The 14,757-nt window shown below is 32.8% G+C and overlaps 1 protein-coding gene across 3 annotated transcripts in view; it reads left to right on the forward strand.

Annotated features, from left to right (window-relative positions):
• The window catches only part of LOC136034944 (general transcription factor 3C polypeptide 1-like), a 136,030-nt gene that overhangs the window by 25,717 nt on the left and 95,556 nt on the right, over positions 1-14,757 (forward strand). For all 3 annotated transcript variants that reach the window (XR_010619301.1, XM_065716482.1, XM_065716483.1), the window contains exons 5-6: positions 4,907-5,153; positions 11,912-12,148. Coding sequence is in view for 2 of the 3 variants with exons in the window: in XM_065716482.1 (XP_065572554.1) it covers positions 4,907-5,153; positions 11,912-12,148 (484 nt within the window). In the remaining variant the exon portion in view is untranslated. The remainder of the gene's footprint in view (positions 1-4,906; positions 5,154-11,911; positions 12,149-14,757) is intronic.

Genomic DNA, 14,757 nt, shown 5'->3' on the forward strand with positions numbered 1-14,757 from the left:
GACAAAATTCAAGCTTTAGTGTAAAGAGCGAGGTATTGACGAGGGGGCCAACCCCCTCATATACGTAATAAAAATATACAAATATAAAAGTTCGTTACGTAAGTTAATTCGTAAGTTACGTATATTTATTACTAATAAAAACTTTCGTAAAAAAATGAATAGCTCTTAGTTGCCTTTTTAAGTAAGCAAAAATTGAAGGGGAACTAGGCCTCCTCCTCCACCCTTTTTTATCAAGATCGGAAGATCAAAACTATGAGAAAGCCATTTAGCCAAAAAAAAATTAATATGCAAATCTCGCTTTAATTATCATGTGCAGTGAGCCAAAATCAAAACATGCGTTAATTCAAAAATGTTCAAAAATTGAATAAAAAACAAGTTTTTTCAACTCAGTGTAAGGAGCAACATTAAAACTTAAAACGAACAGAAATTATTCCGTATATGAAACGGGTTGTCCCCTCCTTAAGGCCTCGCTCTTTACGCCAAAGTTTGACTCTTTGTCCCAACTCCACTTATGAAAACAATAAAAAACGTAAGCGTAAAGAGCGATACGTTGAGGAGGGGACAGGCCCTTTCATATACAAAATAATTTCTGTTCGTTTTAAGTTTTAATGTCGCTCACTACTTTCAGTTGAAAAAACTTAACTATTAAGTTTAACCATTAATCTTAATAATCATTAAGATTAACTGAAATAACAGTTACTATTTTTGAATCAAATTCCAGTAGCGATTCTTCTTCCTTTCTCAGTATCTACCAAAACGTGTTTTGTAAGTAACGCATTTCTTCCAAACGCGTTACTATGGGGTTTGTTCTTTACTAGGTATCCCCTGGGGGGATAGGCTTGATGATAGAAATAACGGTTTTTGAAATAGAGTAAGCCCTACTACCTGCCTAAGGTAAACATTATTGGCTTGAACCTCAAAATGGTATGTAAAATTTAACATTTGTAACTTAGCATGAACATTATTAACCGCGTAAAGCAACGACCCATAAAATGGTGCGTTAAGATTGAGGCTTCTGAAATAGCGTAAACCTTGCTAACTTCTGAGCTTTATTAACGTGGCTGTTTAAATTGTGTGTTAAAAATGATGTTTCCAAAATAATATAAATCTTGTTAACTGCTGAAAGTAAACGTTATTAACGTTGCCCTGAAAATACCCTGTTAGAAATATAGTTTCAGATAAAGTGTAAACTAAATAGTTCTAACTTATTAAAGTAAATTTATCAGCGTAACCCTCAAAATAGTCTCTTAAAAATGGCGGTTCCTGATTGTGGCTGTTCCTTTACCAGCTTTCATTGAAAAGAAGGTTTACAGAGAGGCCATTGATGTGTTAATAAATTAGTTAGGCTTTGAGAGATTTATAATTAATTTTTTTTTTTTTACTTATGAAACTTGTGCAGAAGAGAGCTTGAGCAAGCAGGAAGAGCCGTATCGGCACCAGCCGGCCTTTAGGCCTTAATCTGCTGAGACAGACAGCTTAAATACATGGACTTTCCACAAGTCAATCAAAAATTGTATTATGTATTTTTTTAATTGCTTTATGGTTGTCAAAATGTGGAAAATGAGTGAAAAAGTGCAGTTAGAAGCCGAAAGGAGCCCGTTTAGGATTCCAGGTCCTTTTTAAAAAAAAAGAAGAAAAAGTTTCTGAAGTAGCGTAAACTTTTTTAACTGTTTTAAGTAAATGTTATTAATACGGCGCTTAAAGTAGTTTGTTAACAATAAGGCTTCCGAAAAAGCGTAAGCGTAAACATCTGAGGACTATTAACATGACCGTTTTAATGCTGTGTTAAAAATAACGTCACCATAGTAACGTAAACCTTGTTTTCTGCTGATAGTGAAGGTTATTAACGTAACTCAAAAAATAGTGTGTTAAAAATGATGTTTCCGAAATAGTATAAACCTTACTTAGTGCTTAAAAAATGTTAATGGCACTACCTTTACAGTAGTGTGTTGAGGAGGTCTTTCAGAGATGATCGTCAAATAAGGTTACGCAAAATAGGGTTGTAATATCTGAGGACTATTAACATGGCCGTTTTAATACTGTGTTAAAAATAATGCCACCAAAGTAATGTAAACCTTGTTTTCTGCTGATAGTGAAGTTTATTAACGTAACTCATAAAATACTTAGCTTATAGTATAAAATACTTACTTACTACTTAACTAAGTAGTATACTTACATAAAATACTTACCTTACTTAGTGCTTAAAAAATGTTAACAGCACTACCTTTACAGTAGTGTGTTAAGGAGGTTTTTCAAAGAACATAAATCATTTGTACACTTTTATTGAATGCTACTAACATGATCGTCAAATAAGGTGCTGAAAATGAGTTTCGCGAAGCTTAATAGACCAACCGAGTTTTTCTATTGAATGAATAAACAAACACTGCAGAAAATGTTTACCTAAAGAAAAATAATCAACATTTATTTGTAAACAATTATCTGTAACCAAATGTATTTAGCTTTTTTGAAAAATACCGTTTGAACTTAAGATTTTGAAAATTCAAATAGTAGATTATATTTTACTTTATCATCTCAATCATTATTAAAGTTACAAAAAAAGAAGAAAAAAAATGTCGAAAATATACTGTCAAACTCTATTTTGTAAAACCTCAGCAGCAGCAACTGACAGCCGTTACTTCTTTGTTTCTATGATCATTAATTTTATTATTAAGTAAGAAGCTCATACATGTTAATAAATAAATTTTGTCAATGCTTCTGCACCCTTGCTTAAGTTAAAAGTCTGTAAACCTTAATTTTTTTTTCACAAATTTTCTTGCGAATTTGTCTGCCCACCCACATATTTAGGTCACACTTTTATATCCACATTTATTATGTTACTTTCTAATAAACTTTTATAGGAAATATGTAAACGGTTGGGGCAAGAAAATCAAGTTCGTCTCTTAGAAAAACAACCAACGCCATCTAAAACTATCCAGATTTGATAAATTTTGAAGCGCTCACGTATTAATGAAATCACAGTTTTCGTAAAAATTGGTATTTTCCTCTCTTTTCTCTCCATAATTTTCTAGTTTGAAGGTTTTGACCAGCATTTCAGGGCAGTCTTCAAAATTTTCAGAAGGAATTGTGCTTTTTTTCTCTTTTTACTCACATGTGCGCGTGTTTCGTCATTGTTTAATCACATCCTACAAATCTATCTGCTATTATGATATGGACAATATCTTTAGTTGATTTTCTTTGTCTTACTAATCTACTTTTTTCTATTTTTTAGATGGGTGAATTTCATAAAATTGATATTTTTCTTTATTTTGTCAATAATTTTCTGGTTTGATGGTTTGACCAGCTTGTCAAGTCGTTCTCCTAAATCTCAGCATGATTTAAGGTTTTTTCTTGTTGTTTCCACATATATATCTTTCGTCATCACATCCTAAAATCTTTCTATCTGCTACCATTGTATGAATAATATCTCTTTCTGATTTTCTTTGTTTAACAAATATATTTTTTTTTCGTTTGTAGATGATGGAATTTGGCAAAATTGATATTTTTCTCTATTTTCTCAATAATTTTCTGGTTTGATGGTTTGAGCAGCTTATCAAGGCATTCTCTTAAATTTCAGCATTAGTTATTTTGTTTTTGTTTTTGTTTCCACATACATATCTTACACATTTTACTGTTTATCTCTAGTTGATTTTCTGTTTTACTGATCTACCTTTCTTGCGTTTGTAGATGGGAAGATTTTGTAAAATTGATATTTTACTATTTCCTATTCTGTTTTACTATTTCATATTCTAGTTTGATGCTTTGACCAGCTTTTGAAGGTGTTCTTTTAAATCTGAGCAAGGATTAACTTTTTTTTTTATTTCGTCATACACATCTTTTGTCGTCACATCCTGCGCATCTTTCTATCTGCTACTATAATATGGATAGTATCTCTAGTTGATTTTCTTTGTTCTACTGATCTAGCTTTTTGCATTTGTAGATGGGGGGAATTCCGTAGAATTTATATTTTCTCCATAATTTCCTGGTTTGATGGTTTTAACTAGATTGTCAAGGCGGTTTTCATGTTTCAGAAGGAATTGGATTGTTTTTGTTTTTTGTACGCGCATACATATTGTTTCATCACATCCCACTCATCTTTCTATCTACTACCATAATATGGTTAGTATCTTCAGTTGCTTTTATTTTTGTTCTGCTGATCTTCCTTTTTTTTGTATTTGTAGATTGGGAAATTCCGTAAAATTGAGATTTTTCTCTGTTATTCTCATTAATTATCTGGTTTGATGGTTTAACCAGCTTGTCAAGCTGTTCTTCTGAATTTGAGCAAAAATAACATTTTTGTCTTTTTATTTCCACATACTCATCTTTTGTCATCGCATCCTGCGCATCTTTCTATCTGCTACTATAATATGGATAGTATCTCTAGATGGTTTTCTTTGTTCTACTGATCTACCTTTTTGCATTTTTAGATGGGGGAATTCCGTAAAATTTATATTTTCTCCATAATTTCCTGGTTTGATGGTTTGACTATGTTGATAAGGTTTCCATGTTTCACAAGGAATTGAAATGTTTTTGTTTTTTTTGCGCGTATACATATTGTTTCATCACATTCTAATAATCTTTCTATCTACTACTATAATATGGTTAATATCTTCAGTTGCTTTTTTTTCGTTCTGCTGATCTACCTTTTTTTACATTTGTAGATGGGGGGAATTTCGTAAAATTGATATTTTTCTCTGGTTTCTCAATTATTTTCTGGTTTGATGATTTTACCAGTTCGTTAAGGCGTTCTCCTAAATTTCAGCATGAGTTAAAATCTTTTCCTTTTTCTTTCCACATTTAAATCTTTCATCATCACATCTTGCACATCTTTCTATCAAACACCATAATATGAATAGTATCTCTAGTTGCTTTCCTTTGTTCTACTAATGTAACTTTTTTGCATTTGTAGATGGGGGGATGCTTTAGTCTTGGTTGCCAGTCAAGCGAAGAGAAATCGTGCATTACTTGGCCCAAATTGGAACCCGACTTTTATTCTACATATAAATGCATACTTAATGGTGGAACGAATTGGACGAGCGCGATACCTTGGAGAGCTAAGTGTGGGAAAGTTAGGTCTTGGGGCATTAAATATGCCACTAAAGTCTAGTCACTACTATCGAAAGCCATTGTTGAAGCATAATCTCGTTACCAAACAGGTAATAGATTTTTCAGTTCTTATTATTTATGGCATAGGTATCAGGTATTTAAAGACACTCCATTTCTCTTACATTCTCAGTCAATCGTTAAAAAAAGTGGAGTCCGTAACTTTGGAGAAATTGAACAAAAATCAGTAACTAAAAATGGGAACCCAGTCTGTAAAATCTACTGACGCCTCAGACCACCTCTAATCCTTTTGAATAGTGATGCTTCTGAGTAAGTTATAAATTTATAACATTAACAACAACTAATAAATCTCCTATATGCTCTGTTCTGTAGCCAACATCTTGCAGAATTTATTGTTGGGTTTGACAATTCGTAAAACAGTTATTCCTTCAAGATTTCTTTTAAATCCCACAAGATAGTTTAATTTAAGTTACAGGTAGTTAATTACAAGATAGTTACAGATAGTTTACAGATAGTTTAGTTACAGATAGTTTATTAAAAGATAGTTAAGATAGTTTAATTAAACTAGCAGGTCTTTCTCAAAATCCCTTAATCTACTCAGTGTCTCTCACCACTTGGGCCAGTTATAATTATTTCGACTTACCAAAGCGTCTATTGGGAGCCTGCAGCAACATGGTTATAAACCATGGTCATGGTTATAAACCATGAGTCAAACCATGGTCATGGTCAATAACCATGTCAAACATTATAAACATGTCAAACATGTCAAGTTATAACCATGGTCATGGTTATAAACCATGAGTCAAACCATTATGCCAAAATTAAGTATACTGAACCATCAGATCTTGAGCTGAAAGGGATATATAAAGCAAAAACCGAACCTGATTTTTAGGCCTAAGAAGAATAGAAAAAAAAAATGGCGATAGTGAAGTCAGACAGAACAAAGTAAGTAGTACAAGTTGCACAAAGCACTGAATACAATGAAAAGGCAGACAAAATTCAACAGAAAAGAAATGAAAAAGCAAAACAAACAGCAATGAACTAATACCGTACATGAACCTGCACCGCGCCTCACTCGTGGACGCATTTTCTGCGTGTAACTAACACAATTAATCAGCCGCACTTGTGTGATTTACACTAATAATCATCTTATTATCACGCACCACAGCTGTCACTGGTGCAATCATTACTTATCAATCTTTTCACAAGGTGAAGAATCACCTTCTTTGATTCTAACCATACATTTATATCCATCGCATGCGCTCTAGAAGAAACGATGTGTGATTCTTTCATTTCTTTCGTCTTCAAAAGTAGGGAGTTCGACATGACGTTAATAGGAAAGGGCAGGTCCGTAGAGAAAATATCTCCATCGCCTTTGAGCTTTTTTGAGCTGCTTATAATGGACTAGACTTGACTCTCGGAGCATAATGAAATGAACAAAGGAAATTACTTTTGCTGGTTTGATTACTTCGCCTGTTTGTGATGTTTGCAGTAAGTGAACCGTTACGAGCACTTAGTTATCGATATGCCGTTGCTCATACCCAACTGCCCCCTAAAAAATGTAATTATGCTATCTTCAACTTGTTTTTTAATTGGCCCTTCTGGTAGTAATCCGCGGTCAGTAAGATTCATACGACGATCTTTCACGTCGATAAGTGGAAGCTCTTTTTCTAGGGTGGGGCATTTATCGACACACTCGCTGATTTTTTTTTGGATTTACGGATTTTCACATCTCTAGCAATACCTGCTGTTCTCGTCGACGCATTATCAGAAGCAACTCCGTCAAGCTTATTGCTTAATTCTGCGTCCAATTAGGAATAATAGCGTCCAATTTACCATTTAATTTTTTTTTAACTCTTCTAACAATTTTTGTGTGATGTTAGCCATAATAAAACTTGATTGTAAATTCGCGTTTGGGGGGACATTAATTAGCGATTCTGTTGTTATTTAAACAGTAATGTCATCACATAGGACTTTCTGGCATGAGTGTTTCGGAATATCTCCCGCTAACCAAGTCTGGCACAACAATTATAGCATATGTATATCGTACTATCTCTTTCTAGATCCGATTGAGGATAGGACTAAAGAATCATTTAGGAAATAGGACTCTGGGGAATCGAGAAATCTCTCCGCTTTCTATCATTGCTGTTCTTTTAATAGCATAATCTTATTTTATCTAATTTGTTTATAGGGATTTTTCTCCAGAAATGCTCAAGGGAATTTGGTCTTGCGTTTACTATTACATTTAACAAGATTCTGTATTGAATATATCCCTATAATTTTATAATATCCTTATACATATATATATATATATATATATATATATGTATATATATATATATATATATATATATATATGTATATATATATATATATATATATATATATATATATATATATATATATATATATATATATATATATATATATATATATATATATATATATATATATATATATATATATATATATATATATATATATATATATATACGGGGACACCGGGGGGCACAGGGGGATATATAAATGACGACGGGGACACAGGGAATGTTCGATTAGCAATCAACAAAGCTCAAGGGCAATCATTAGAATAATGAGGTATAGATCTGAATACAGATTGTTTTTCCCATGGACAATTATATGTTGCATGTTCAAGAGTCGGTAAACCTGACAATCTATTTATATGCACAGACAATGGGACAGCAAAGAACGTTGTTAATCGCAAGTTTTACGTAGTTAAAAATGTATATATATCTATCTATATTCACAGGTGGGACACAGGGACACAACTACAATGGCGCGTAACTAATATGGCGCGTAACGACTTACGCGCGCGGGGGGGGGGCTTGGGGGGGTGGCGCGAAGCGCCACCCCAACAGCTAGTGTTGAAATAATTCAGACGTCATATGCGGACAGACAGACAGACAGACATGACACACATACAACTATAGGCAAGTGCATTCTCCTGATGAGCCCTTGTGTTGGGTTGTTGCCTCTGAATTATTTGTCTTTATTGTTTCTATTGTTTGGTAAATGACGACTTATACTTATTGACGACATGACTGCCTGTCCATGGATTATTCTTTATGGTTGATTGTGTATGGCTATGCTGTTTGACCTATGTGATTGTATGGATGAGTAGGGTTAAGGCCTCATTCAAGTGCTGGTCTATGTTAATCACTAATTTAGGAAAACGTTTTCCTTTTCTCCTTCTGTCTCTTTCATGTGTTTTATTTTTTATTTTATTTTTCTTTATGCGTTTGTGCTGTTGCATTGGTGATTTCTCTTTTCATGATATTAAATAAAAAAAACAAGTTTTTTCAACTGAAAGTAAGGAGTGACATCAAAACTTAAAACGCACAGAAATTACTTCGTATATGAAAGAGGCTGCTTCCTCATCAACGCCCCGCTCTTTACGCTAAAGTTTGACTCTTTCTCTCAATTCTTCTTTCTAAAACAGTAAAAAACTTTAGCGTAAAGAGCGGGGCGTTGATGAGGAAGCAGCCTCTTTCATATACGAAGTAATTTCTGTGCGTTTTAAGTTTTGATGTCACTCCTTACTTTCAGTTGAAAAAACTTGTTTTTTTTATTTAATTTCTGAACGTTTTTGAATCAATGCATGTTTTGATTTTGGCTCTCCGCAGAGGAATAATCAGAACGAAATTTGTATATTTTTTTTTTTGGGGGGGGGGGGCTAAATGGCTTTCTCATAATTTTGATCGAATGATTTTGAGAAAAAAGAGCGGGGGCGAAGCCTAGTTGCCCTCCGATTTTTTGGTTAATTAAAAAGGCAACTAGAACTTTTAATTTTTTACGAATCTTTTTATTAGTAAAAGATTTACGTAACTTATAAATTAGCTTACGTAAAGAACTTTTGTATTCTCATGTTTTTATTACATATATGAGGGGATTCGCCCCGTCGTCAGTACCTCGCTCTTTACACTAAAGCTTAAATTTTATCCCAATTCATTAAGAATGACCCCTGAATCACAAAAGCCGTAGAATAAATAGTTGAAATTACTATGGATGGAAATTTTGGCCAATTACATGGAAATTTTCTTCTCCCATTACAAATTCTCGAAGGAAAGTTCCCCCAGCATATCCCCCTCTTCTCAACCCCTCCACCAAACCAAAAAAATCCTCCTGAAAACGCCTGTATACTTCCCAATAACCATTACTATATGTAAGCACAGGTCAAAGTTTGTAACTTGTTGCCCCTCCCACGGGGACTGTGGGGGAGTATGTCGTCCCCAAAGACATAGTTATAAGGTTTTTCGACTACGCTGAATAAAATGGCTATCTCAGAATTTTGATCCGTTGACTTTGGGAAAATAATTAGCGTGGGAGGGGGCCTAGGTACCCTACAATTTTTTTGGTCACTTAAAAAGGGCACTAGAACTTTTCATTTCCGTTAGAATGAGCCCTCTTGCAACATTCTAGGACAACTAGGTCGATACGATCACCCCTGGGGAAAAAAAAAAACAAAAAAACAAATAAACACGCATCCGTGATCTGCCTTCTGGCAAAAGATGCAAAATTCCACATTTTTGTAGATAGGAGCTCGAAACTTCTACAGTAGGGTTTTCTGATACGCTGAATCTGATGGTGTGATTTTTGTTAAGATTCTATGACTTTTAGGGGGCGTTTCCCCCTATTTTCTAAAATAACGCAAGTTTTCTCAGGCTCGTAACTTTTGATGGGTAAGACTAAACTTGATTAAACTTATATATTTAAAACCAGCATTAAAATGCGATTCTTTTGATGTAGCTATTGGTATCAAAATTCCATTTTTTAGAGTTTTGGTTACTATTGAGCCGGGTCGCTCCTTACTACAGTTCGTTACCACGAACTGTTTGATATAGATACATATATATATCTATATATATAAAAATAAGTTGTCTGTGTGTGGATCTGTGGATGGATCAGGTGACGTCATGTTTGTCCGCATATGACGTCTGAATTATTTCACACTAATACAAAAGAAGAAAAAAACTAAAAAAGGTAAAAACTACAAAAAAAATCTAAAAAGAAAAAAAAACTAAAAAGCTAAAAAACTAAAAAAAAACTAAAAAAAGGTAAAAATCTAATAACTAAAAAAAAACTGAAAAAAATAAAAAAAGGCAAAAAACTAAAAAAAAACTGAAAAAACTAAAAAAAAGGCAAAAACTAAAAAAAAAAAACTAAAAACTAATAAAAAAACTAAAAACTAATAAAAAAACTAAAAAAGCTAAAAAACTAAAAAAACTAAAAAAACTAAAAAATGGTAAAAAACTAAAAAAAACTAAAAACTAAAAAAGAAAAAACTAAAAAAAAGGAAAAAACTGAAAAATAAGAGAAAAAGAAAACTAAAAAAATAAGAGTCGGTAAACCTGAAAATCTATTTATATGCACAGACAATGGGACAGCAAAGAATGTTGTATATTCGCAAGTTTTACGTAGTTAAAAACATATATATATATATATATACACAACTACAATGGCGCGTAACTAATATGGCGCGTAACGACTTACGCGCGCGGGGGGGCTTGGGGGGGGGGGCGCGAAGCGCCCCCACCAACTAGGTGTTGGGGTGGCGCGAAGCGCCACCCCAACAGCTAGTATATATATATATATATATATATATATATATATATATATATATATATATATATATATATATATATATATATATATATATATATATATATATATATATATATATATGTATATATATATATAACCTTGGCTTTAGCATTAATACAAAAGAAGAAAAAAAAACTAAAAAAGGTAAAAACTACAAAAAAATAAATAAAAAGAAGATACTAAAAAACTAAAAAAGCTAAAAAACTAAAAAAAAACTAAAAAAAGGTAAAAAACTAAAAACTAAAAAAGAAAAAAAAACTAAAAAAAAAACTAAAAAAGGTAAAAACTACAAAAAAAACTAAAAAGGAAAAAAAACTTAAAACTAATAAAAAAAACTAAAAACTGAAAAAAAAACTAAAAAAAGGAAAAAACCTGAAAAATAAAGGAGAAAAAGAAAACTAAAAACCGGGACACAGGGAATATAAATGACGACCGGGACACTCAAAGAGAAATTACATACTGGGACACTGGGACACAAATAACGACCGGGGGATGTAAATGACGACCGGGACACTCAAAGATAAATTACAGACCGGGACACAAATAGCGACCGGGACACTGGGACACAAATGACGAACGGGATACTGGGAATATAAATGACGACCGGGACACAGGGACACAACTACAACGGGGATGCCTGGGGCACAGGGGGATATATAAATGACGACGGGGACACAGGGAATATTCGATCAACAAAGCTCAAGGGCAATCATTAGAATAATGTGGTATAGATCTGAATACGGTTTGTTTTTCCCATGGACAATTTTATGTTGCATGTTCAAGAGTCGGTAAACCTTACAATCTATTTATATGCACAGACAATGGGACATCGAAGAATGTTGTATATTCGCAAGTTTTACGTAGTTAAAAACATATATATATATCTATTTATAATATTCCTATATATATCTGTTCTTATTTCCTGGAATTTTTCTCCAAAAATGCTCAAGGGAATTTGGTTTCGTGTTTACTATTACATTTAACTAGATTCTGTATTGAATATATTCCTGTAATTTTATAATATTCCTGTACTATATTCCTATATATATATATATATATATATATATTATCTGGTTTTATTTCCAGGGGCTTTTCTTTAGAAATGCTCAAGGGAAGTTGGTCTCGTGTTTGCTTTTACATTTAACAAGATTCTGTATTGAATATATTCCTATGATTTTATATTATTCCTATAATATATTCATATATATATATTTGATTTTATTTCCAGGGATTTTTCTCTAGAAATGCTCAAGGGAAGTTGGTCTCGTGTTTACTATTGCATTTAACAAGATTCTATATTGAATACATTCCTAATCTAATGCTCGATTACATACATCTTGTGAGGCATCTTAAAACTGTCCCCAATCATACTATGCTGGCAGAGGATGCAAGAAATCAGGTTTCAAGGCCTCTAAAGAAGATGTTAAAGTTTCCAGGATTAAAGAAGAACGTTCTGTCTTCCGAGGTATTTTTTCTCTTTTTTCTTTTTTTCTCTTTTTATCTCTTTTTTACTATATATTCTCTTTTTTTTCTCTTTTTTCTCTCTTTTTTCTGTTTTCTATTCTGTCCTTCTGTATTCCTTTCTGGAACGTACGCTGAACTATATTTTAGTGGAGGAGACTAGGTTGTTCGAGCTCGAGCAAAAAGGAAAGCTACATGGCAAGTATAATAATATTTAGTAAGGATAATTTAAATACTTAAGTAATAATGCTTGAGATATTATGAGTAATTTGAATCTGAAATTCCGATTATCAAAAGCACGCCATTTTTGGATTCGAAAGGGCCTAATCAACTTGAAGTTGCTACGAGACCTGTCAACTCCTAGTATGTTTGAAGTTTTAATAGGGTGCCAATCTTATCCTTAATAAGCAAAGGAAGAGAAAACAAACAGAAAAATCACCCTACACTACGAAACAAAATTAAGGTGCCAATCTTATCTTTAATAGACTAAGTTGAGTCCATTTAGTGGCTCTCAAACAGTTCATGGTAACGAACTGTAGTAAGGAGCGACCCGGCTCAATAGTAATCGAAATTCTAAAAAATGGAATTTTGATACCAATAGTTACATCAAAAAAATCGCATTTTAATGCTGATTTTAAATATATAACTTTCATCAAGATAAGTCTGACCTATCAAAATTTACGAGCCTGAGAAAATTTGCCTCATTTTAGAAAATAGGAGAAAACACCCCCTAAAAGTCATACAATCTTAATGAAAATCACACCATCAGATTCAGCGTATCAGAGAACTTTATTGTAGAAGTTTCAAGCTCCTATCTACAAAAATGTGGAATTTCGCATTTTTTGCCAGAAGACAAATCACGGATGCGTGTTTATTTTTTTTTTTGTTTGTTTTTTTTCCCCAGGGGTGATCGTATCGACCCAGTGGTCCTAGAATGTCGCGAGAGGGCTCATTCTAACGGAAATTAAAAGTTCTAGTGCCCTTTTTAGGTGGACCTGTGTTTACATATAGTAATGGTTACTGGGAAGTGTACGGACGTTTTCAGGGGGATTTTTTGGTTTGGGGAAGGGAAGTTGAGGTCGGGGGGCTATGTGGGAGGATCCATCCTTGGAAAAACTTCTCATGGGGGAAGAGACTTTCAAGGTTGGGGACGCAGGATTTTCTAGCATTATTTAAAAAAAACAATGAAAAAATAAATATGAAAAGTTTTTTCTACTGAAAGTGAGGAGCAGCATTAAAATTTAAAACGAGGATTTCCTTTTTCTCAAAATCTTCCGATTAAAACTATGAGAAAACCATTTAGAAAAAAAATTAAATTACAAATTTCGTCTTAAAACGAACAGAAATTACTCCGTATATGAAAGGGGATTTTCCTCCTCAACTAAAATAATTTAAATATTTAAGTAATAATGCTTAAAGTATTATTAGTAACTAGCTGACAGCTGCCACGCATTGCTGTGGCGCTTTGCAAATTACTGAAATGAAACCTTTCATATTGCAAAATATTTTATTGCAATTTTAATATAATTTCATTTATTGCAATTTTATTATAATTAGTTATTGCAATTATTTTTTTATTTTTTTTCATTTTATTGTTAGTTTTTCATTATTTTTTATTAATTTATTTTTTTTAGTTTTTCTTTTATTTTTTTTTAGTTTTTTTGTGTTTTTCTTCTTCTTTTTTTAGTATTCTTTTTCTTCTTTATTTTTTTAGTTTTTTCCTTTTTTTCTTCTTTAGTTTTATTCTTTTTTTTTAGTTTTCTTTTTCTTCTTTATTTTCTAGTTTTTTATCCTTTTTTTATTGTAAATACTGTAACCGACAGACAGACAGTGCATTTTTTATATAAATAGATGTTGAGTCTGATGTTCCAATAATTCGAACGTCATTTTTGGATTCGAAAGGACCTTATCAACTTGAAGCTGATATAATAAAGTGCCAGCCTTATCCTTAATAAACGAAAGAAAAGGAAACAAACAGAAAAATCACCCTACACTACAAAACAAAATTATGCTGCAATAAAACGAAAGCGAAAATCGTGATGGAATAATACTAGCCACTGGAAAGTTTCGGAGTTTTCTACTTCGACATATGAAACGGATAGAAAGCTCATATTTTTTCTCGCTTATTTCAAAAATATGGTACAATATATGGTACAACAGTATCGACAATTTTTAAAATCCCTCGTTTTTCTCAAATTCTCCTTCTGCCCTTAATTTCGCTCTTTTGAAATAAAGCTGATAGTTAAAGGAAGAGATAGATTAGAAAAATATACAGGAGAAAAGGTAAGAATCTTAAAGATAGAAATAGAAAAACTTTTACTTGATTAGGTATAAAAACAGAACCTAAAAGATAAAGGATAAAGATCCTCCAGAGCCATTGCTGGCGCATAGGGCATCGAATCAACGTTTCAGTTGCTGGGTGTTTTCTTTACAGGGACAAGTAGCAAGTAGCTTGTCGCCCAACCTTGCTGCGGCGGGGATCGAACCCTGGGCCCCATATTCCCAAGAAGAACATCAATCCACTGTGCTACAACAGGTTAAAAACAGAACCTGGGAAGGGCTAAAAGAAAATGTATCTCTTACGTAATTGTGATTTGCAATGTGGGCAATTTC

Source organism: Artemia franciscana, chromosome 13 (assembly GCF_032884065.1).
Source record: "Artemia franciscana chromosome 13, ASM3288406v1, whole genome shotgun sequence".
In the NCBI taxonomy this organism is placed as follows: Eukaryota; Metazoa; Arthropoda; class Branchiopoda; order Anostraca; family Artemiidae; genus Artemia; species Artemia franciscana.